The sequence below is a fragment of the Monodelphis domestica genome, chromosome 2 (assembly GCF_027887165.1).
Source record: "Monodelphis domestica isolate mMonDom1 chromosome 2, mMonDom1.pri, whole genome shotgun sequence".
Classification (NCBI taxonomy): domain Eukaryota; kingdom Metazoa; phylum Chordata; class Mammalia; order Didelphimorphia; family Didelphidae; genus Monodelphis; species Monodelphis domestica.
The window spans coordinates 403,938,034-403,963,347 of record NC_077228.1 but is presented as its reverse complement, the minus strand read 5'-3'; the positions used below and the strand labels follow the sequence as shown (position 1 = coordinate 403,963,347).

The 25,314-nt window shown below is 35.7% G+C and overlaps 1 protein-coding gene across 1 annotated transcript; it reads right to left on the bottom strand.

The window, feature by feature from the left end:
- Positions 1-6,604: 6,604 nt before the first annotated feature.
- Positions 6,605-7,157, bottom strand: LOC103104781 (sialomucin core protein 24-like). Its single transcript, XM_007485211.2, has 2 exons — positions 6,908-7,157; positions 6,605-6,789 (listed from the first exon to the last, which is right to left on the bottom strand). Exons 1-2 carry the CDS (start codon positions 7,155-7,157, stop codon positions 6,605-6,607), a joined length of 435 nt encoding a protein of 144 aa, XP_007485273.2.
- Positions 7,158-25,314: the final 18,157 nt, after the last annotated feature.

The window sequence follows — 25,314 nt, the reverse complement described above, 5'->3', positions numbered from 1 at the left end:
ACACTGTTTTCTGTTTCCAGATGACTTATGTTGCTGTTTAAGTTCTTTTCCCAGTTGTCTTCAGTATCTCTTAATTGTCTTTTGAATTGTATTTTGAGTTCTTCCAAAGCCTGTATCAAATTTGCTGGAGTTTCTGGCTTTTTATTTGCTGTTACTTCATCCTTCTCTGTTCCATTTGCTCTTTGTTCATTGCCTGGATAGAAGCTGTTGATTGTAATATCTTTTTTTTTCTTTTTCTGTTGTTTGCTTGTATTTACCCCTTCTTTATTTCCTGTAGTTGCCTACACTTTTGCTCTTCTCATTTTGTGTTGGATCTTTGGTTTGGGGCTTTTCTGTCAGTCTTCACCCTTGTAGCTTAATTAGCAAATCTCTCAGTGCAGTTTGTGGGGGAGGGGTGTTGGAGCTTGACTTTCCCTGCCCTCTGAAGGCTTTGATGGGATTAAGCCCAGCTGAGTTGTGGAGCTGAATGTGCCCTGAGTCTAAAACCTCTGGAAGTGGGGGGACAATACGGAGTGTCTCCACTTCTGCAATTATGCTCCCTGCTCTGTGCTTCTTCTCTAACTGCTTCTCTTCTGCCTGTGTTTGATGCTCTGAGCCTGGCACAGCTTTGCCTGCAAGGTTCTCCCTCCAGATCAGCACAGTTGTTCACCCAGAGGTTCCAACTACTGCTGGAGGCTCAGCACTCTAGGCTGGGGTCTTGGGACCTTCCTTCTGCTTTCCCCTTAAACCCAAGTATTCTCAAATTCAGGCTTTTGGGGGCATAGCTTTTAAGTTGAGTTCAGCAGGAGGGTTCCTTGGCTCTTTCCTGTTAGGTTTCATTTTCAGTCCCCTAGGAGCATTTAGTTTGTAATTGGCATGGAAGGGTTTTCAGAGGTCTGAACTTTCCCTCCCTCTATGCCACCATCTTGATTCTGCCTCTCATTGCTCCCAAACTTTATAATTATGTGATTTTCAGCAAGTCACTTAAATGCTCTCAGCCTGACTTCCTTCACCAATTTGAGTCCACTATCTCAATAGTTAGTGGAATGAAAGCCTTTGAAGAAATTAGGTTTCTTGACAGGGACTGGTGATATTTTAAACAGGAATCCTCGATGTTAGGATTTCTGTCCATGAAAGAAATCTCCACAGGTGTTTTGAAAAGGTCCCTAAATTAATTTCTTATAAAGTCTTTTCAATATTTAATTTGAAATATGGTCCTCAAAAAAAAAGTTGAGTGCAGTGTTTCCAGAGAGGTCTTACAAATAACCAAAAATTTTTCAGATTCATAAGAGGAGAGTTCAATAACGACTTTACTCATTATTTTATGGGTTATACTCATGCTAATGTTATTCAGTCAACTCTTAGCATACCTGAGAGCTTATAGTATAGTGGAAAATATCCTTGACTAAGAATCTTAAGTCATAAGACCAGGGTTTATGGGCTGGGTATCACTTACTATATGTGTGGCCTTAGGCTTTGCATCATGTAACTTGTTGGCCTCAGTTTGTTAATTAAACTAAGAGTTTCAACTTTTTCATGTGATGGGTCACAGTGTGACTTCACCAAGCTTATGGACTTCTAAGAAGCTAAAAATAGATAATATTATAAGGGAAACCAATTATGTTGAAATACTTATTAAAATATATTTTAAAACTCATACATACCATGAAATAACTCCTGTCCTAATTTATCTCATCCCTGGACAATTGCAATAGCCTGTTGGTTTATGTCTCTGCTACAAGTCTTTTCCCAGTTCAGTCCATTTCTAACTCAGCTGGTAAAGTGATCTTTTGAAAGTGTAAGTCTGACCATGTCACACCTATATTCAAAAAAAATGCCACTGGTTCTCTTTCACCTCCAAGATAAAAAAAAAACAAACCCAAAAACATTTTTTTTGGCTCTTGGCCCTTTTAACCCGCGTTCTTCTTGTATTTCTAGTCTTTTTATACCTTACTCTCTAATCTGTTGACACTGGCCTCATTGCTCTTTCTCTTATAAGATGCTTCATTTCTCAGCTTTATACTGTCCCCCATGCCTGGAATTTCCTCCTTCTCATCTCCATCTCTTGACTTCCCTGGCTTCCTTTAAATCCCAGCTAAAACCCTACCTTTTGCATGAAGTCTTTTTTACACCAGTTTAATGTGAAAGCCTTCCTGATATTGAGTATCTCCAATTTATCTTGTCTATATCTGGTTTTTACATAGTTGTTTGTATATTGTCTGATTTTATGTGCCTGGCACATAGTAAACTTCATATAAAGATATATTATATATATGTGTGTTTGTGATATATGTGTGTATATATCTACCTATGTATACATATATGTGTGTGTGTATATATATATATGTATATATATAATTCTTACCTTCTTGGTATCAATTCTAAGACAAAAGAATGGCACGGGCTTGGCAATTGGGGTTAAGTGACTTGCCCAGGGTCACATAGCTAGGAAATATGTGAGGCCAGATTTGAAGTCAGCTCCTCTTGACTTCAGGCCTGGCACTATATAACTAGCTACCCCCCCACATAGACAATTTAATAAATGACACCTGAAATTTGGAGTAAATTCTCGTAAACTGGGAATGACAAGTTTGTGTCACCTATTTTAGATTGAGGATCAAACATAATAGCTGAATGCTATTCAGATGTCAGCTGTTATTATAATATTCTAAAAAGACCCATTCATCTCATCAGTATTTTACTCACACACTAATAGCCTCTATCAGATTCATTTTCCAATTTCCTCCCACCTCTACAAATCCATCCTTCTAAAAGTGCATAACTCTTTTATAGGTCTTATATAGTGGTTTAAATAATGCTTGTACTTAATTATCTCTACTCTAAAGTTAGTAATCTATTAGCCAAACTATTTATTTCATTGCTTTATGTGGTATTTAAGAGATTCAAGGCATCCGAGGAAAAAAGGGGGATATTTTGAAAGAAACACTAGGGAGTTTTATCACAAAGTTTCACTACGTAGCTGATCTAAGTTATAATTTCAAATGGCAGAGTGCTTGGGGGGTGGGCTATTTATATAATGGTTGCAGGAGAAAAGACTCCCAATTATAGGACAACAAACCTATTACTCTATAGGAGATTTAATGGAGGGGAAAAGTGCCTTTCATGCTGCACTCCACTAAAAGGATGCAAAAAAAGAAATGAACAAAAACTTTCTTGCCCTATGGACCCATTAAATCCAAGCCAGAGATCTAAATCAATGGGTTTTTCTTAGTCTTCATTCTTCCTAACATCCCTATAGCTTTTGACGCTGTTGACAATCCCTTCTCCTGAAACATTTTTTCCTTCTTTGGCTTCTGTGACACACTGCTCTTTCTTGATTTCTTGGTATCTTTTTGATATTATTTTTCTCCCTGGAATATCCTTCTCCCAACCACTGAGTATCCTTTCTCCTTTGGTGATCTCATCAGCCACCATGAATTAAATTTTCATATCAATGCAGATGATTCCTGAATCTATATATCTCACCATTTTCTCTCTTCCTAACTCATCACCGTTTTTTGTTATCAACTGACTACTAAAGCCTTTTCCCGGATATCTTGTAGACTTCTCAAACTCAACATGTCCAAAACAGATTTCCCTATACTTTCCTCAAAATTCTTTAATCCTTTAAATTTCATCATTTCTGCTGTTACCTACACTATTATTTCAGTGACTCAGGTTTACAAAACCCTTTCTTTGGTCATTCAACTCACAAATCTAATTACATACCAACTCTTATTGAATCCGTTTTCCACAAGACTCTCCTTGCTTCCCTTCTATCTATTTACATAACCTCTATCCTAGTTTAACTCATCATTATCTTTGAGTTGGCTATTTGCAATATTCTTGTCATTGGTATCCTTGACTCCAGGACATTTTCTTTCTTATTTATCATCCATCATCCATATAGGTGCTAAACTGATATTTTTAAAATAATGATCTGACCCTGCCACTCACCTGCTCAAAAACTTTAATAGCTCCCTATTGCCTCTAGGATAAAATACAGAATCCTCAACCTGCCATTAAGAAACTTTCACAATTCTGTTTACATTTCCCTTTCAAATATTATTTCATGTTATATCTCCCCTCTTCTCTTGTTTCATTCTGTTTTAGTGAAACTGACCCACTAGCTTGCTAATTGTTTTTTTATACAATATTCGATCTCCCACCCCCATGATTCTGCACAAACGTCCCTCATGGTGTTACTCCCTACCTTTACCTCTTTCTATATCCCCTCTTTTACATCCTGAACTATATTCCTAGCTTCCTTCAAAGCACAGACAAAGTGCTATGTCCAACATGAGTCTTTCTTGATTCTTCCAGTTATTAGTATTATTTTACTATTAAAATGTTTTGAAAAAACTTTATAGTTTTTATTTGTGTTCATATTATAAACTCCCAGTGAATTGTGAACTTGAGGATAGGATATATTTTATTTTTTTTTCTCTTTGTATCCTTAGTGCTCCCTGTACAGAGTAAGCGCTTAATAAAAGCATGTTGATTGACTTTTAATTGATTAAAACAACTGAATAATATATCAGGAAAGGAAGTTAAGTGGAAATTGCAATAATAGGGATATTCACAGGAAAAGAGAATAGGATTTTTGAGAAATCCAAATCCCCACTTCATTCTCAGATTTTCACAAGTCATTAAATTCCCAAATCTATCTTTGTCTTTGGAAACTTTTGCCTTCAATGGGAGCGTAGTGATGAAAATATCTTGTGTCCATAAGATCATCATTTTTTATGTGAGATTTTATTATCTTTTGCTATATTTTCTGTATTTCTCCTGGAAGTATCATTTGTGTCCAAATCACTCATTTAGAAATGAGTAGCAATCATTCAGGTTAAATGTTTGGAGGTTCTCTGTCATGTTTTAGATTCATGCCCCGAGGAGACAAAAGATCTCTCTGTTGTCATCAGGAATAAAAATATAGCTATCTCAACAAACCTTAGTTGAGAAACCACTACTCTTGCTTCTTCCTTTGACTCTTATTGAATGATTTCTCACTTGTTAGTCCATCACTTATACCTTGGAAGATAAGCAGAGCATCCAGCTCTTTTCTCTAGGAAGTTTGAAGGACCTATATGTATTATAGCTTAAAGATCAGGGAAGTTCTTAAGCTTGCTGTTACTTCTTGGAATTCAAAGATTTGGTTCCTAGGCAAATATGGAACTTGTGGGTAGAATTATGCCTTAAGAAAACTATCTCAAAGGAGGTCAAATACAAGACTAAATTACTTTTATTGATTGGAAATGGGAAATTCCTCTTCCTTTCAGGGGAATGCTGGCTTGTCTGTAGGTTCTGATGCCTTGGGGTTGGAAGGAGTTGGAAGGTTGACTGAGTCTCATAGATGAAAAGGGGATGATCTGAAAAATAGTTTTCTTACTTTAGTAGGGACCTTGGATCATTCCCAGATCACCTAACATGGAGCCACACTAATTCTGGGAGAAGACATCCAGTATTACCTTACCACAAAGATGCAAGCTGGCTATTTCAATTGGTTGTGTAGCCAGAACAAGCAATGTCTCTATATAACTGACAGATTGAGACATTTGCTCCTTTTCCCCCATGCTCTTTGCTGTGAGACATCCAGAGAGAGCAAACTTTTACTCATAGCTAAGGCATTATAAACTAAACTTCGAATGTGGAAATTGGGGAACTGTGCTATATAGGAACTGAACTAAGCTATTAACCAAATCCTATTCTCTCTCCAGAATAAGGGATGATGCAGGAAAGTTTACGTCCTACATATCGGAGATTATGTTTGTGCATTTGTTAATATAGATTTTAAAAATTCAACATGTGCATTTATTTTAAGTCAATCTGGTAATGATTACAGATTGGTTTTTATTGTCTTCACAACAAAACATGAAATTGAAATTCAGAACACAGCAAACAACTATTTGCAACAAACAACTATAAAGTACAAGGTCTTATGAGAAAGAAAACATTTGAATTAAACCAAAGTCTGAAAAGGTCACTGCATTTCCTATGAATTAAAAAAAAAAGAAACTCCAAGTTTTGATGACTCAAGAGAATATTGGACCTTTAAATGGAAAAGGAAATAGATTCAGAGAGGCAAAACTCTATATTGAGAGCTATTTTGTAAACTAATTTTTGCATGGTTTCTTACTAATCAGAGCAGTGCCCAGAATAAGCATTCAATCCCTTCAAACCAAGTTAGTTTTATTTCGTTGATACATTTAGCACTGATGATAAGTCATAATTTTTAGGCAACAGTATTAAGAAATTTAGAAATAACAAGTACCCACACTTCCTGCTAGTTTTTACCCCCTTCTGCATAAACATGGTTTTGTATCACATTTTCTTTTTAACTATTATGGCATTCACATAAAATTCTGACATGAACCCCCAAACCCAGATTATCCTCAAATATTTGTTTCCACTCATGGCAACAAAATCATGACTAAGTCAGATAAACCATTCCCACCTTTCTCTTCAAAAAACCAAACCAAAACAAAACAAAATCAAACTTTGAAGACAGGGATTTCAAACAATTAAGGTACTTGATAAAGTTAGGGTATACAAAAGTACAAATAAAACAAACTTATCTGTATCAGCAAGTAACACAGAAAACAGTAAAACTTTATTTTAGAAACCTTTAATGTGATTCAAGTTTTCCAATGAAAGTAGCTGCATCAAAAGTAGATCTTTTCATAGATGGGTAAGGACTCACAGTGGTATTCAGTGTACCTGATGTGACCATTGTCGTGACAGCTGTGTCTGTTGAAACTGCAGGTGATGGTTTAGGTGTAGGACTGATTGGAGATGGATTGGTGGTGTGTTCTAAACAGTTATTTGAGTTGTTAACAACAGTGCAATTGGAAGTTTTACCATTTTTTTAAACAAAAGCCACTGTCCTGACAAATTATCCAAATGCGTGTGGCATTTTTGCTGTCAAAACCTGCACTTTGTGTATTCTCCACAGCTTTCTGCACAGGAGCCTGGGTCATGGTGGGCTCCATGGCATTTGTCCTGGGTTTGGGAGGGAGATTCATTGTGGTTTGGGGACTGGGTTTCTTCATGGTTGAATCTGTCGAGGACTCACTGAAGTTGGTGGGAGTGCTTGGGAATGGTTGGGTCATACTTAGCATATAAAATATGGCCAGGCAGGCAGCCATAGCCCAGAGGAGAGGTCTAGAGGGATCCTGCATCATTCATGGCACTAGTGCTCAGGCAACAAAGAAGCTCCATCCCCCCTACAGCACTGCTTCTTTTAATATAGATTTAAGGCAATTATTCCTTTGGAAAAACTAACCCTATTATAAGTGGTTAAATGGAATTAGGGTTCAAATGATGTGGGAGAAATGCACCCAAGTCTGTAGCAGAGTCTAGTCCCAAGAATGGGTGACTCAAACTCCATTCAGTCCAGAAGCAAGAAAAGAATTTCATTTGAAGAAGTGGTGTTTGGTGGTATAATAGCCCAATTGCTGGTGGAATAGTGGAATAGTCTGGGGGCTAATCAAGTAGCCTTATGGCTAATGGACAAGTCCCGGGGGCTAGTAGAGTAGCCTCTTTGGAACTGATAGTAGCAGTTTCCCTGTAAAGTGGCAGCTTCCTCTGAGGAGTGGAGCTTCAACCATAGAGTGGCAGCCTCCATTGTAGAGTGATGGCTTCTACCAAGGGGTGGCAGCTTCCATATCCTGTGGATCAGGGTTGGCATATTTATTAGGGTCCGGTTGCTTAGCATCTCCCTTTCCAAACTCAGGTGGAGGTATGTCTTGGGATTTGTTGCCATAGAAAATAAGGAGTCTGTGCAAGGTTGGGGGTTTCAGTATGTAGGTTTCATGTACCTCCATTGATCACTTTGTTCTCATTTGTCAGGGAGAGGTCTTGGTATCCTTCCAGAACTGGAACATAGGGAGGGGATACAGTACATTGGAGGACATACGCAATTAATAAAACTGGTTACGAAGCTGATGCCTAGCATAGAACATTACTGATCTGGTACACAGGGTGGATAATTGAACAACCTACAATTCATGCTTGATTAATGCTGAAATTACAGGTTTTGCAGTTTAAACTAGTGCTAACTAGTGAGAAACTCAAGATTTCAGAGTTTGAGGGTCTTGTTACTGCTCCTTTTTGCTCATTGCCAGCCCACATCACAAGGGCCCTCCCAAAATTGAGAGAATACCATTGGTGAGGGCTAGAATCAATATCAGAGAGCCCAGACACTCTTAAATTCCCTTAAGGGGTCCAGGGAACCCTGAGAGAGGGATAAAAGGTAACACACCTGGCCTTCAGCCTTCAGTAAGTAGGGGTTTGGGGGGAGGCAGTCACTGTTTCACTATCATAAGAGGCAGAATGACACAGTGGAATGATTATTGGACTTTGAATTAGAAAAATCTTGGGTTCAAATCTTAGGTTGGTTTATTTTATTCTTACATAATATTCATTTTTAATATATCCAGCTTCCTATTCCTGTCCAGTAAGCCATCCTTTTAAACACATATTTTAAAAGAAAGGGGGGGGGGTCAGTAAAATTCACCAACGGATATTCGGGCATTCATTTTTTTTTCCTTCTACCTCCTCCCTTCTCCTGGAGAAAAAAAAAAGATAGGAAAAATATGCAACTCATAAACACAGACAAGAAAAACAGATTCCTGCATAATCACATCCAAAATGCATTTCTCATTCTGCATATTAGTTTATCATCTGTTATGAAGATGGCAGAATTCTTCTTCATCAGTACTATATAATGTAGTTGATTATTTAGTGGACCAGAATTCTCAAGTGTTTAGGAATTGTTCATTTTAAAAAACATGATTGCACATGTAAAACCTGTACCAGATTGCTTACCATCTCAGACAGGGGAGAACAGAGAGAAGTTGGGAGAAGGGAAAGAGTTTGAAACTTAAAATTTTAAAAAGAATATTAAAATTGTTTTTACATGGAACTAGATAAAAATAATTTTAAAAGAATTTTTCATTTTTATATTTCATATTATTTGTTATACATATTTATACTAATAAATCAATCAATTAGTTCTGTTTATTTTACTCTGCATTAGCTTATTTGTCTTTTCTTCTTTATATACAAATCTTTTAATTTCTTTTTGAAGCCATGTTTTTACTCATTTCTTTCAACATGATAGTTTTACATTCACACACCAAAATGTGTTCCACCATTTCCCAAGTGATGAGTGTCCCTTTAGTTACCAGTTCCTTGCTACCACTAAAAGAGCTGCTTTAAATATTTTTACACATATAGGATCTCTTCTTTCTTTTATCTCCTTGGAGTATAGACCTAGGAGCTATATATAGCTGGCTCAAAAAGGCATGTACTATTTAGTATCTTTTTATGCATAATTTCATAGTTTTCTAGAATGGCTGAAATGACTCATAGCTCCACCAAAAAGTGTACCAATAATATGTATAGTTTCTCACAATCCCTCTAACATTTTTCATGGTGTTTGTTTTTACTATTATCTTTGCCAGTGAGTATGAAGAAGAGTCTCAGAGTTGCATTAATTTGCATTTCTTGAATTATTATTGATTTGGAACATTTTTTCATGTGACTATTGATAGCCTAGGTTTCTTCTCTTGAGAATTGCCTATTGTAAGAGTTAAAATTTAGGGGAGATGGGGAGACTGAGGCAGGTAGAAATTAGTTTCTCTCTGTAAGAAGTATTATATTTTTAGAGGTTTATTAAAGGTTAAAGATTAAAGAATATACAAGTAAGAAACATGTGCCTAGGCCAAAGGCCTAGACAAAATAGCCTCACATCATGCAAGAGACACGCCTGCTCCAAAACGGAAGTCCAAAAGAGCCAAGAGCCCCTCAAAAGCCTTTGAATCAGCTTAAATACCTTCTTGATCTCGGCCCAGGTGAGATTACAAGACATTCTGGGGAAGTGGAGCAAAGGCTCGTGGGGATTGTAGTCCTGTATTCGAGTCTATTTTTTTACATTCTCCCATATGATCATTTTTGGAAAAATTAATTTTCCCCCAAAAGGATCATAAAAACATAATAAACTTAAAAGATTACAATAATGTGAGGATAAGAGAAAAAAGAATAAAACCAATAATTGTTGAACGCATTGACAAAAAGCCATTAGGGGGCAGTCCCCTTTGGCATAAAAGTATACATAAAAATAAATGTTCAATCAACCACACCCAAAGTTCAATTTGATCTTGTGCTGCTTGTGGTCTGGAGGCTTCTTCATGGTGGCTTCTCCAACAGTTCAGTTCTGGATTCAGAGAGGTAGCATCTTCTTTACCTAAAATTCTTCTCAAAAAGGAATTTAAACTTTGCAATTTAAATAATAATATATTTTTTTTATATTCCCCCTGTTAAGAGGGTGATTAAAAAACTGGGATCACTAAGGATGCATGGCTGAGGTATATGAATCAATTGGCAAGAGATATTAAAAAGACATCAGAAAAATCAAAAAGAAAAGAAAAATTTCTGGATGAAATATAGACTATCAAAGTCTTATGTGTAAAAATTCCAAGTAGAAGAAAAATAAATGTATAACAGGTCCTTGAATCAGGGCCCAATCAAAATGATCTAAGCAATGAGGCATTTACCCAGTCAGTAGCCAGGACTACAGAAAGGTACCACACTATGAAAGGCAGAAAAGGGGACCAGAGTATATAAGCCAAGGTTCTGGGAGCCAAGTTTGAGGTACTTGGTAGAATGTGGAACAAGGAAGACCTGCTTTTAACACATGTTAAACAGCCACAACCTCGAACCCCAAACAGGTTCAAGTCCTCTTTGTCTAGCCTCAAAGTGACATTAATTTCACCAGGGTTGGTTGGTCTCTTTGACCTTATGCTCTATTGGCACTATGCAGTGGCTCTTTTGTGTATATCTTGTCCTAAAATCAGACAGAATCATTAAGCAAAGTCCCATAATTTATTTAAATAATTAGTGGCACCGTTTTTATAGTCACAGGCCTTTTAGGGCATGCATTAGCAAATATATTTCAAACTTGTAGCACTGAAAAATAAAAAAGTTAAAGAAAATCTTAATGCTGGTGACATGTGCTTCAAATATAGAAAGGAGAGAAAAAATAATAAAAAAACTGAAAAAGTATATTGCACATGCAAGAAAATATAATAATAAAAGAGCTTTAAAACATTCAAAAATATAGCTTATAATCATTGACACTCTGTGTCAGCTAAGAAAATAAAGATTACAAGACTTTCTCACCAAAAATGAGATCCATTTCCTCTTAATATCTGGCCTCTCGTCTCTCCCCTCCGCCCACGTGGCCAATACTGTTACCAGCTGGTCGCAATGAGTCCTCAGCAATCTGCTCCAAGGATCTGGGTGATGAGCCGGCTGGGTCTGAGGCCAGATGGGTGAGAGACAGACCGCCGGGGTGGGTCGGGCCGGGAGCTGGAGCACAGCTCGGGCACCAGGTGAGAGGCCAGGAGCAGAAGCAGGAAGTGGAGAGGGCCGCAGGCAGGAGCTGATCAAGATGGTTTTCTAAAGAGCATCTCGGAGAACCTTGGCTTTAAAAAAAAAATCTCTAGGCTAAAAAAATTTTGAGAAGTTCTCATTACTTCGTGGTCGCCATCTGTAACAGTTAAAATTTAGGGGAGATGGGGAGACTGAGGCAGGTAGAAATTAGTTTTTCTCTGCAAGAAGTATTATATTTTTAGAGGTTTATTAAAGGTTAAAGATTAAAGAATATACAAGTAAGAAACATGTGCCTAGGCCAGAGGCCTAGACAAAATAACCTCACATCATTCAAGAGACGCGCCTGCTCCAAAACGGAAGTCCAAAAGAGCCAAGAGCCCCTCAAAAGCCTTTGAATCAGCTTAAATACCTTCTTGATCTCGGCCCAGGTGAGATTACAAGGCATTCTGGGGAAGTGGAGCAAAGGCTCATGGGGATTGTAGTCCTTTTTCAAGTCTATTTTTTTACACTATTCATCTATTTGGATCATTTATCAATTGAAAAATTGCTCTTATATTGAATCAGTTCTTTGTATACTTTGAAAATGAGACCTTTATCAGAGAAACTTGCTACAAAATTTTCCCTGTCAACTATTTCCCTTCTGATCTTACTGTATTGCATGTGTTTCTGCAAAATATTTTTAATTTTATATAACCAAAATTATCTACTTCATCTTCTATCTCTCATTTGGCCCTGAATTTTCACTTATCCATAGATCTTAAAGGTAATTTCTTCTACATTCTAATTTGTTTATGATGTAACCTTAGATATGTATCTAAACCTATCTCATTATAAGGTGCAAGATGGTCTAAATCCAATTTTTGCCAAACTGCTATCCAGTTTCCCCTGTTGTTTATCAGCTCTGTGGACATATTATTTCATTTCTCAAACCCTCTGTTTTCTCATGTATAAAATGAGGATCATACTTACAAATTTGAGTGGTTAGATGATATGGCATATGCAAAATTTTTTGTAAATCATAAGGCACAGTACAAAAGGAAATAAATATCATTGAACCATGTTCTGCTCCATGCAGAGGATGCCAGGAATGTATATCTAGGACTAATTTTCCTAGAATTTTTATTGGGAATGGGGTGGTCTAAACCATATTTTTGTATGAGACATGTTATTTAACTGATATAGAAAGCTCCTTCTCCTACTGTAAGGAGTGCAGCTAGTGCTTGCTCTGTAACTTCAAACATTAGAGCATTTCTTGGATCATTGAGAAGTTTAGGTAAATGCCAAGGGTAACTCAGGCATTAGCACCAGTCATCACTCAACTATGTCAGGCTCCACTATATTCCAACTTTCTCCCCAGGGGACAGGGAGGTATCTTTCAAATCCATTTCCATTTTATGGGTGAGTTCATCCCATTCACATTTATGATTACCAACTGTGTATTTCCTTTCATTTTATTTTCCCCTTTTGATTCTGCTGTTTTTCCTTTCACTGTTCCTACTCACCAGTGTTTTGCTTTTTATCTCTCTCCAGTTTCCCCCTCCCTCCTTTACCACCCCACCTTCCTTGTCTTATTCCCTCCTACTTCTTTATAGGGTAAGATAGGATTCTATGCCCCAGTGAGTATAGTTGTTATTCCCCCTCTGAGATAGTAACAAAAAGAGTAGTTTAAGCATTGCCTGCCACTACTCTCACCCTTCCCTCCACTGTAATAGTTTTTCATACCGTTTTAGGTGAGATAATTTACCCCATTCCTTTTTTTCCCTTCCCTTTTCCCTCAGTGCAATCCTCTTTACCACTTCTTGATATATTTTATTTTTGGTATATCATGGCATTATAATTTGCTGATATCCACACTCTCAATGTACACTTCTTCTAACTTTCCTACTACTGGTAAAATTTTTTTTTAAAGAATTACAAATAACCCCATTTCCATGTAGGAATACATACAGTCTGACCTTATTGAGTCATCAAATTTTCTGTTTGGATCTGGTCTTTTCATCAGAAATGCTTGGAAATCTTCTATTTTATTGAATAACCTTTTTTTTTTTTTATCTGAAAGAATATACTCAGTTTTGCTGGTTAGGCGAGTCCAGATTGTAACCTTAGATCTTTTACATTCTGGAATATCATATTCCACGCTTTTCTATCCTTTATTGTGAGACTGCTAAATCCTGTATAGTCCAGACTGTAGCTCCATGGTATTTGAATTGTATCTTTCTGGCCGATTTCAATATTTTCTTCATGGCTTATGGGCTCTTGAATTTAGTTATTATATTTCTAGAAGTTGTCATTTGAGGATTTATTTATGGAGGCAATCTGTGGATTCTTTCAATTTTGGTTTTACTCTTTTGTTCAAAAATATTAGGGTAGTTTTCTTTGATAATTTTTTTTGTATTATGATGTCCAGGCCTTCATTCATTCATTCATTCATTCATTCATTCATTTATTTATTCATTCATTCATTCATTCATTCATTCATTCATTTATTTGTTCATTTATTTATTTATTTATCTATCCATCTATTTATTTATTTATTCATTCATTCATTCATTTATTTATTTATTTATTTATTCATTCATTCATTCATTCATTCATTTATTTATTTATTTTGATCAGGGATTTTAGGGAGGCCAATAATTCTTAAATTGTCTCTCCTAGATCTATTTTTCTGGTCAGTTGTTTTTTTTCACTGAGATATTTCACATTTTCTTTTTTCCCCCCTTTTTGATTTTGTATTGTTTCTTGATGTCTAATGAAGTAATTAGCTTCTAGTTGCCCAATTCTAATTTTTAAGGAATGTTTTTCTTCTGTGAGCTTTTGAGCCTCCTTTTTAACTTGGCCCACTTCTTCTTGCATTGCTTTCATTTCTCTTCCCCATTTTTCCTCTGCCTCTCCCTGATCTTTTTGTTTTAAACCTTTACCTTCTATCTTATAATCAATACTGTATATTTGTTCCAAGGCAAGAGAGCAGTAAAGGCTAGGCAATGGGGGTTAAGGGACTTGCCCAGGGTCACACAGCTAGGAATTGTCTGAGGCCAGATTTGAATTCAGGACTTCCCATTTCTGAGTCTAGCTCTCAATCCACTGAGTCACCTAACTGCCCTTTAATTGATTTTTGAAATGCTTTTTGATTTCTTCCAGAATCTGAGTCCAATTCATGCTTTTAAGCTTTGCATATGTTTGCTTTGCTTTCACTGTCTCCTTCTGTGTCTGTGCCTTGCTCTTTGTTGCCATCAAATTTTTTTTTGGTTAGGTGTTTAGCTTTTAATTTTTGGATGTTTGCTCATTTTCCCAGCATTTTTCTTGACTTTCAGTTTCTTTTTAAATGTAGGACTCTGTTCTCATGGAGGATAAGATACTCTGTTAAACTTCAGTTCTTCCTTAGGCTTAATTTTGGGTTTCTACAAGTTTCAGTTCTTCCAATCTGATATGGCCTGTGGACAGGGAGCTCTGATAGCCTCTTTGCACTGCTGAGTCATTTACCCCCTGAGACCTCTGATGGATCAATTCTAACCACAGGCTTGGGCAGAGGTTTTTGGTCTCACTCTGGGCTTGATCAGGTCAGGCACAGTTTTGCCTTGCCCTGGGGATCTAGCTTGAGCCTTGGTAAAGGCTAGCTAGGTCTGGGCTTTCAGGTATCTAGCTGTACAGAGTGACTCAAACTGGGATAAAGATCCTGACTGCAAGCTTGACTAGGGCACCCTGCCTCGCTATGGGCTTACACAGATTATATCCACAGCATAGACTGCCTTGGGCTAGAATTCTGGATGGTTTCCTTGGAACTTTAGAGGTTGTCCATTGGATTGTGCTGCTATTGGCTTAGGAAGGGTCTCAGGGTCTGGAGGTTGACTCTGGCCCAGGTTCAGAACCTGGAACAGAGTATTTGGAGTCGGGACTTGCTGTTGACTTGCTCCTTCTTCCTGTTTTAGCCTCCTGCTCATTGTGTTCTCCTCTTACCCTTTGACCCAGATGCTTTCTGCCTATCTTTCCAGTTGTTCTCTGCATGAATGTTTAATTCTGTCTCCTTGTTGGTTCTTTCACTCTATTTGTTTTGTGGCATTATTTTAAGATTGGTTGGAGAGGATTCTCATGGTGGTTTCAAGCTTCTCCACTTCTTCTCTGATATCTTAGCTCCACTCTCTGAAGCAGATATTGATCTATGGCGCCATAGTGTCTCTCATTACAATCAGCCTTTCATCCTCACATTTTGTGGGAATATGCTGCTCACATGGCTATAATGCTTCATCTGAGGAGTGTAGACCCAGTTAATACTGCCCCATTTTTTTTCAATCAAACACCATTACAGAAAAATATTTCTAGATTTTCTTTCTGATCTAATTATATATACATTTCCACCTAAAAGTCCCATCTTCCTTCTCACCTTGTAATATATTTCATTAGCTTATGATATTTGGAAACTATGGAGCATAATCAATGGACCTTGAAACTCTTAAGAAGGGTGGAAAGATAGGGATATTAATGTTATACCTACTTTAATTCTAGGAGAGTGGAGCATTCATGTGATGGGGTCAACTTGAGAACAAATAGAACTGCTGTAAAGGTGAAAAATTAAAGCCAATTACCCTTAAGCACCCATTCAAAACACAAGACCAGATGAACTTTCAAAAGCAGTAATGGTAGAGAGGGGGAATTGTGTCAAGCAACTTTAGGAAGTGCTTAATATTTGTTCAAGTGCTGGGAGCCACTGGACCTTGCCGTGGCATTCAAGAAAGCACAAATAAGTGGTATCAATGCAAAGAAAGCTTTGAGAAGAATATATCACGAAAAGGGTCTCAGAAAAGTGAATTTCAGAAAATGAGGAGCTTTTATGTTCATGGAGTTGATTGAAGAAAAATGAAAAAAAGTAATAAGATATTGAGCTAATGGTCTAGAAGAACAATGATGGAGAAGAGGATAGTGAATTTAGCTAGAAGAAAGTCATTGTTAACTATGAGAAAAGTGGTTATAATGGAACAATGAATATTTCTGATGTGGTTGTCTAGTGATTAGTGTAATGGTTGTATTTGGACTTTTGAAGAATATTTACTGGCTCTGTGGCCCTGGTAAAGTTACATAATTTCTCAACCTTATTTCCCTTGCTTGTAAAATGAGGATGATAATAATAGCACCTCTGTCATAGAGTTATTGTGAAGATCAAATAAGATAATACATGTAATGTGCTTTGTAAATCTTAAAGTTTTATCAAAAAGCTATTATTATATTTACCTTATAGCATGGAATACAAGTAGATATAAAATAAATTTGGTGGAGAGAAAATGAAGACAGTATATGTACTGCAGTAGCCTGAATTTTGAACTAGAGGAGAAAAATAGAAGACACGGGAGTCAAGTAGACAGAGATCAAGACTTGGTACAATGGATAGAGTTTTAGACTTAGAATTAAGAAGATATGAGTTTATATCCTGTGTCATTCTTTTATTAGTGTGACCCTGGGAAAGTCACTTAGCTTCTCAGCCTCAGTTTCTTTATCTATAAAATGGAAATAATCAGAATACCAATCTCATGGTATTCTTATCAAGATAATAGGATTGGGAGTCAGGAATACACAAGATGAAATCCTGCCTCAGGCACTTGCTGACATTGTGTGGCTCATAAAACCTTTTAGCCATGTCCTCAACTGAAAAATGATGAAATAATAACATATATTTTAATGCTTTTGTAATGATAAAATCAGATAATATATTTAGAATTCTTTGCAAACCTCAATTATATATATATATGTTAATTATTAATTATGTCTAAGTAGGAAATATATCTTTATCTCAAATGCTTATTTTCCTACTTTTACAAAATATTGGGTAAATATTCTACTCACTGAAAGTGTCCTTTCATAAAGCCAGGAAAAAGAAATAAGTAAAATTTTGTAAATTATTTTCTACATTGGTATCTTTAAAGCCATAGTATTAACTTAAAAATATAGAGAATTTAAGATCTAATAGTACTTAATTTTCACAATTATTAAGAAAAATCCATATGATTTTGTTGAACAAAATACTGTGTTGAAGTTATTCCTCCAACAAGACATATCATTTCTCATGAACATATCAAAATCATACAAGATTCCTTGAAAGAAGCAACAACAAAAATAACTTGGTATGATGGCTCTCTCTGTTAATGTCTAGTGAGGCATAAAACAGGGAAATGTAGATTCGTTAAAGATCCCTTCCTCTTTTACAGAGGTTATCTGGCACTGAATCTAAAAGGAAAAGGTTTTTCCTATAAATGAGTTGTTAACCTGAGGACTATGAAGTTGTTTTTAAAAATCTATTTTAATTACTATATTTCAATATAATTGGCTTTCATATTAACCCTATGACTTTTATTTGATGCACTTAAAATATGATTTGGAGAAAGGATCTTTGCCAAATTGCCAGCAAAGGACTCTATGACCCCACAAAGGTAAAGAATGCATGCTATTCTGTGCTTATAGATGGTGAGGTCTTATTTGCATGTGATATTATATTGATTAAAGATTGTGAAACATTGCAGAACCTCCTAAATGAGGTTAATAACTACACAAAACAATTCAGCATAATCCTTTACTCAGGAAAAACCAAGGATATAAAAAATGCCCATTGTTCAAATTATGATATGTTCTTGAATGGACAACATATAGCTTATCTATCCCTGCATATATGTTGGGCAGATATTGTGGATGAATAAGGAGTTGGACTAGAAAATCGAACAGGATAGAGAAAGAGAGGAATGGGTTTCAGTTGAGAATTGTGTGATGCCTTTTATAACCCTATCATTCTTTCTGAACCAAGGCTTGCTTTTTAAAAATAAAACTTTGTCTTTTCTGCAGTATGGTTTAGAGACATGAAATACAATGATTTTGAATAATTAAAATTTCTGGTCAACCACAGAGCAATGGAGAGATTCATTGTGGGTGCTTATCGGCTGAAGTAATAATGAGTCAGAAATAAAGCAGATGTCCATCTATTGGAGAATAGCTAAACAAACTGTGATATATGAACATTGTAGAATATTACTCTTCTCTAAGAAAGGTGAACACAAAGAAATCAAAGAAGTATAGGAAGATTTATGTGAATTAATGCAGAATGAAGGAAGAAAATGTAAAAGGAACCAGAAAAACACATGATAACTACAATGATATAAGCAGAAATAATGAAACAGTATTTGATGACTTAAGGACCAAGAAACCTGAACCTAGAGAAGAGTCAAGAAAATTTACTGTCATCTTTCTCAGTAAATGTATATCTAGTCTATAGCTTATATTGCCATGCTCCATTGGTATAGTTTTGCTTTTTCTGAATTGCATTTTACCCTTATTTATTTTAACATTTATTTTTCCACCAGGGATAGCTTGCTGACTAGGGAAAGAAATGCAGGTGACCAAACCAAAGATAACACTTCATCTTTTTTAAAGTGACTACTGAGTAATCATTTTGCAGAAAGAAATCATATCATCAGAGAAATGTATTAAAAGATAAGAAAGTTTGCTGGTCATGTAATCAGTCAATAAGCCTTTATTAAGCTGGATGTCAGGAGAGCATGGATAATGTAATGGATAGACTGTGTATTCTGATGGTATTATAAAAATGTCAAGAGTTCTAGAAGAAGGATTTCCATTTATCAGGTGAAACTCTAGAGAGGACTTTTAGAGGGAGAGAGACAAAACCTGCACAGGCTAAGAAGGTATGGGTAGATGGTAGAGAATACTTTTGGGGAAGAGTCTATCACAGATTCATCAAAATTTTGAATATGTTCTGTAGAACCCATCACTTCTATCACTTGTATATTTATTTGTGTAATTTATAATAAATACTTAATAAATGCTGAATGAATAAATTAATGAATGACCTATGTCTTCCTAGAAGTCTACCTTGTTATATTGAAGCCTTTATACCTAATCAGAACTTTAGTGCTAAGGAGATGAAACAGAAGTTTGATAATACAGGATGATATTATGATAATACAGGAAATTTTGAAAGAAAAGAGGGTGTTTCTTTCCAAAATACATTGTGAATCAAGCTACTGCCAGGCTTCATGGCTAGCAGTGTCTCCCAGCACATTGTTTTGATTGGAGAACCTAAACAAATTTCATAGTAGTAAAAATAGTGTTTTCCAGGCACAAGTCTGGGAATCAGAAAGGAATCAAACTATTGTAATCTCATTTCAATACCAAAGCATAAAGGTAACTTTATTCAGGCCTCTGATTTTAGGTAAGAATACAGTGAAAACTATGCAAATTAGGCATTAGTTTCTAATTAATTTTTAATAATTAGATAAGATGCACAAGAGGAAAAAATGAATGCTAAAATTCAGAAATATCTTAATAATATTAAAAGAATGATTATGTGATTCTCATTTTTAATTACTAATGAAAACACCTCCAGAGAACAGTTCTTCATGTCATTTGGTATACAAGGATATAGGTTACATATATTTGTTTTGCTATTTAGAAAAAACAAACAAAAATCCTTAAGTAGCGGAGTTTTAACCAATTAATTACTTTAGAAATGATCAAGCTAATTTCACAATCATCTGACCAAAGTCTTTGTTAGAGGCAATTGTTTTACAGACTTTTTTTTTCAACAGTCCAAAGGGAAATAAGTTTTTTTTTTCCTCATGGTAATACATAGTAGTTTGTCCTTTTACATAATCTTTAGGATGAAAATATTTTGAATGTCTTTTGTTTATATACTATCACTATTTCTTTATATTTCCTGTCTCCAAATGAACCCTCACTTACTACAAAAAAGAAAGTTAAGCAAAAAACAAAAACAAAAACAAAAACAACCAAACCTAAACTACAACAAAACAACACAACTATGTCTAACTGGATATAGCACCACTAAGTACCCTATAATGGTGGGACCACATATTTTGACCAATTTTCCAATATAACTGATGGAAATAGAAGAGTTTTAAATTCCTTTAATCGTAGGACTCCAGATTTATCACACATTGTATATTGTGCTATGATTCTCAATATTGAAATGAAGGTAAAATATTATTTAACTATAAAATGTTTTTATGAACATGGTGCCCTCTGCCATTAAGAAATAGGGAGAAGAGAGTGTATTATACACTGCATTTGTTATATCAAACAGCTTTTTTATATTAGAGCAAAGAAAATGCTTGTGATGTGGGTCAATAAATTTGAATATTATAAATGATTGCTACTTGGTTTTACCTAAAAGTCTATTTGAATCATAAGGACAGAGTTGGAAGGACCCTTAAAAGTCAACTAGTCCAACCATCTCCTTTTTCAGATGAGGAAATTGTATCCCCTTGGAAGTCAAACAACTTGCTTAAGCTTATATGACTGGCTATACTGAGACTTGAACTCAGATCTGAGTCACTTTCTACTGCCCATCCATATCTCCAGTTTTAGAATTCCTTCTTTCTTTCTTTTTTTCTTTCTCAATTCACAAAATTATCAGTTGTGAGGAAAAACGAAGTGAAATTTAAGTTTATTCCATAGATTTGTGGGAGAAATAGAGGAAATATAGTAGATAATAAATTTTAATAATGTATGTTTTAATAGTTATGTTCATTCATAACTCCTACTACAGGAAATATACTGGGTTATGAGTTGATAACATAAATTTCCAAAAGCTTTAACAAGCAGTTTTGAAAAGGACAAAAAAAGAAACATTTTAGAGGAGAAAGTTACCTTCTTATTACCTTCTTAAAGAAGAAAAAATTACTTTTTATTCTTAGCATTGATTTATCACTTATCTTAAGTAAATACACTGCTGTAACTAACCTTTATCTGTTTTCCAATTAAAACCACCAAAAGAAAAAAATAAAAGGATATTTGCAAAGCACATTATGACCAGTAATAGTTCAAATTGGTAGTTTCTACTCTTCATTAATCCCCAACCTTAACTCTGCTACTCATGTCTTTGCTATTTCTTTTACTCTTTTAAAATTTTATTTATTTGTTTGTTTGTTACCTTTAAATATTGTTAGAGCCCTTTCTCACCTCCCCCATTAGAGAAGGCATCATTTGATAAAAGATATATGTATGTAGAAAACTACGTCTCATTTCTATTTATCAGTTCTTTCTCTGGAGGTGGACATACCCAAGTTATTCTTCAAACAATATTTCTGTTGCTCTATATACTGTTCTCATGATTCTGCTCATTTCACTCTTTATAATTTCATGTAGGTCTTTCCAAGTTTTTCCAAAATTAAACTGTTAATAATTTCTTAGAGAGCAGTAATATTCCATCACAATCATACACCACAAATTGTTTAGCCACCCCCTAAATATGGTATTATTTTATAACTTTTTTTATTCTTAATTGCTTCCTTTTAAGCTTCTCTTCAAATCAAACAGAACTCTGGACAATGATTACTCATAGCAAGCTTTATATTTTCCACCTCCTGTCCACTTCCTCTTCCCCCCAATAAAAAAAAAGAGATAAATGGAGAAAATTTCTCCTTTTTTGTTTCACATCTACTGATATGGAATTGAAGAATAATAGGAGGAGGGATTCCTCTTTCTGGTCTCTCTTATCAATGAGTGCAAGGAGCTTACAAGGACTGGCTTTGGAAGCATCTCAAGGTCAGAACTCTGTTCAGTGCTCATGGTGACAAGCCTGGTCCAGCCTCTATAAGGCCATGTGGAACTATCTGGGACACAAATCATGAAGCACTTTAAATACTCTTAAGCAAGTCTCAAACATAGAGTGATGGATTAGATAGCTCTCATCTCAACAGGAGCCTTAAATCCTGGTTTTCTTTAGAAATCCCCTGTGCTGGCTAATTGCCAAACAAGAGGATGATGGGAACCAATTAAGGGTATTTGCATAATAGATATATTGCAAAAGAACTGCTCAGCGATCTTAGGTCATCTGCAAGTTAATTTTATGACACAGGGACTAGGGTAAAAGAAAAATAAGTCTGTATTGATGCCATGCCCTTTATTTAAAGCTGATGAAAGGCCTTTGTAAATAAGATGTGATAGCAAACTTCCCTGTGTTTCATATGAAGAAGCTTCAAGCATGAAAGGTCTGCATCAATGGGTTATCATTGACTTGGGCATCCATCCAGGGATGGGGCCAGGACAAAAATCTCAGTCTTCAGATGTAATCTCTTGTGCTTTGCCTACTTAGCCAGGGCCATCTCAGAAAATTATTCAGTTCATGTGTTCAAAAGAACACATACTATTCTAAAAGTACTTTGTTTCTAGTATACCAGTGGAACCTATCTGAAGATCAGAGAAATTTTGTTTTTTCTTTTCTTCTGCTCTTCTGGCCCCTAGTTCTGATGCAGGAAGTTCAAATAGGGTTTGTGGGGAGGGAGGGTGAGATCAAAAATGGGTATTTGAAGCCCAAATCCCAAGGGTCAATTATTGAAGTCAGAATATTGCTGAACTAAAGTCTAATTTGCCAGTTGTATCCAACCCCCATGCCACTCATGAGACTCTCGGTGATACTTTCATGGAGCTTTTCACAAAGATCCAGGGTGAAATATAGCCTGAGGAAAATAAGTTAGTTCAGATCCTTAGAAGATTAACTTCACAGCTTCTTTGGCTTTCCATATCTGGCTAACATCTGTTTCCATATAAACTATATATTACAGAAAATGTGTTTCTATCCTTGCCCTTCTGAAATCATTTTTCCCTAGGGCAAGTTACATCAGTGAGGCCATATCACCTCTCGCATGGTTTCCAACTGATAGGAGAATCAGATGTCTGGGATCTATTTTAAATTCAGGAGCAGTCATGTGAACTGCTAGTAGTAGAAAGCAGGAAAACTGAAAATCTGTGACTAGATGTGTTAGAGAAGAATTATGGTGATATTTACCTAGACATTCACTAAGTCCCTTTTAGGGAAATTAAAATAGAGTAATATGAACATGAAGGATAAACTTACTTTATAAGTAAAAAAGAGATAATCCTGTAAAAGAGATAAGCATTTAAAAATGGATCATTTATAGGAGGGAATATGGAAAATTTGCGTGTAACCAAAGGAAGATACCTGGATATTGAGGGATCAGTAAATTGTGACAAATGAGAAGTGTACAATTGAAAATCTGTCACCCTAAAAAAGAACTACATTTCCTGGGAGCCCACTGACTTCTTGTCATTATGTACTTCCTGTAGACAGGGAATAAATTGAGTGGGTGGGCCTGTGGTCTCTCTCTTGGGCTTTCAGTGAGCATGGTGGCAGTGGTAAGCTAAGCACTGGGATTTTAAATGGGTTAATCAGCCATGGGCATGTGGTCTTTATTTTGTATCACTTTTATTCCTTTATTTCTAATGATCATTAATAAATCTTTTAAAATATAATTTTTTATTATTAAGATTTAATTTTAACTTTTACAGAAGGAATAGTTTTTAAATCAAAGCAAAAGAACTGGTTTGTTTAGCTTGGAGGAGAGAAAACTTGGAGGGGTTTGATGATGATGGGGCATGATAACTATTTTCAAATGTTTGTAGAATTGCCATTGAGAAGAAGGATTAATTTTCAGTTCAACTCAATGAACACTTATCAAGGATCTGTAGCAACTATATTCTTTTTACTCCTGGAATCCATAGAAAAGCTATCCTAGTTTCAAGGTATTCTGTGGGCACACATTTACTCAGACCCATAGCTCATGAGTCCCTACTAATGTATTTGCTTTTATTAGTCAACCAGAGAACATAATTAATTCAGAGATATTTAATGGGGGAAAGCATTAAATTATAGACTATTCTCTTCCTTTTTCTGTAGTGCATTCTGCAATAAATATGTACATGTCCTCAGTGGGAAGGGTAGACATGCAGAAGAACTTCAGAATATCATCTAATCTAATCCTTTTATTTTACAGTTGTAGAAAATGAAACCCAGAAATAAGAGACTTTTCCAAGGTCACAAAAGCCCACAAAGAGGCTTTTCTTAGTCTTTGAACACTCTCCATTTTACATTTTTGAAGCATAGGGCAGAATGTCAGCTGTGTTTTGGTCATTATGTTCACAGCAGGACAAGTTGAGAAATAAATCTGGCTCCTGCTCTGTATCTGTGGGTCAGACCTTTTTTCTTATCTGTATGAGGAGATGAGAGAGTATTTACTGTCCTAGGGCTTGAGGGTGAGAGGAAAGATTGGGAAAGAGAAAAGATGAATAGGAAGTACCATTTTGCTAAACTCAAGGATTTCTATGCTTGAAAGTAAAAGGGAAAGTGTTGGTAAACTGAGGCACATGTTTCTAGGACTGGCATTAAGAAAGCAAAGCTGAATTTTATTAATTTATTATCATCTTCTTGGATTCCAGCATATTCTGATTCTTTGGCCCCATCAAATAATTTCCTACTATAAATGCAATAATAGCTTTGAGCTGATTTTACATAAACTTAATTCCTAGGTGGTGCTATCTCAATGCTATTTTATGCTACTAATTATGATCATCTTAAATTCTTCCATTCTGCTACCTGATATCTCTTTTTATACCCTTAGGCGCTTGCTCATCAATACATAAATTCTTTCAGCTGAGAAAGCAGAAATCCTTTAACACATAACTTCAAGATGCTTTTTCCCAGTTTATTAGCATAATCTGGGAATGGCAGTTGGCCAACTCCATCTGAAGCAACCAATCCCACCTTGGGCACCCTCTGGAAACTGATCATCATGATTAGCAACACAAGTTTATTCAAAGAATCTCATGTTCAGGCCATTATGCAGTACTACCATGTCCATCATGGTATCTGAATCCAATGAATCTCTGAAGAAAGCTTCCTGTCATATATTGAACATGGTTTAGATGATCAGAAGTCCTGGGTTTTATTCCTGGCTTGGCTACTTTTCTTGTTCTAACACTCAGAAAATTGTTGAAATTCACCAGTTAGGTATTGTCCTTAATTTCTTAATTCTGCTAGCCAACATCTCTATGTCTTCAAGTGCTTTCCTAACACTATTTCACTTGAGAAGACAAAAAACACTTTAAAAATTCCTCCAGAAAACCTTA

What these genes read in the sequence shown, in the direction of transcription:
- LOC103104781 (XM_007485211.2), bottom strand. Translation starts at nt 7,157, where the DNA reads ATGCAGGATCCCTCTAGACCTCTCCTCTGGGCTATGGCTGCCTGCCTG. An exon ending in GGAGAATACACAAAGTGCAG is followed by an intron (nt 6,790 to 6,907) that starts GTTTTGACAGCA and finishes ATAACTGTTTAG; the next exon opens with AACACACCACCAATCCATCT.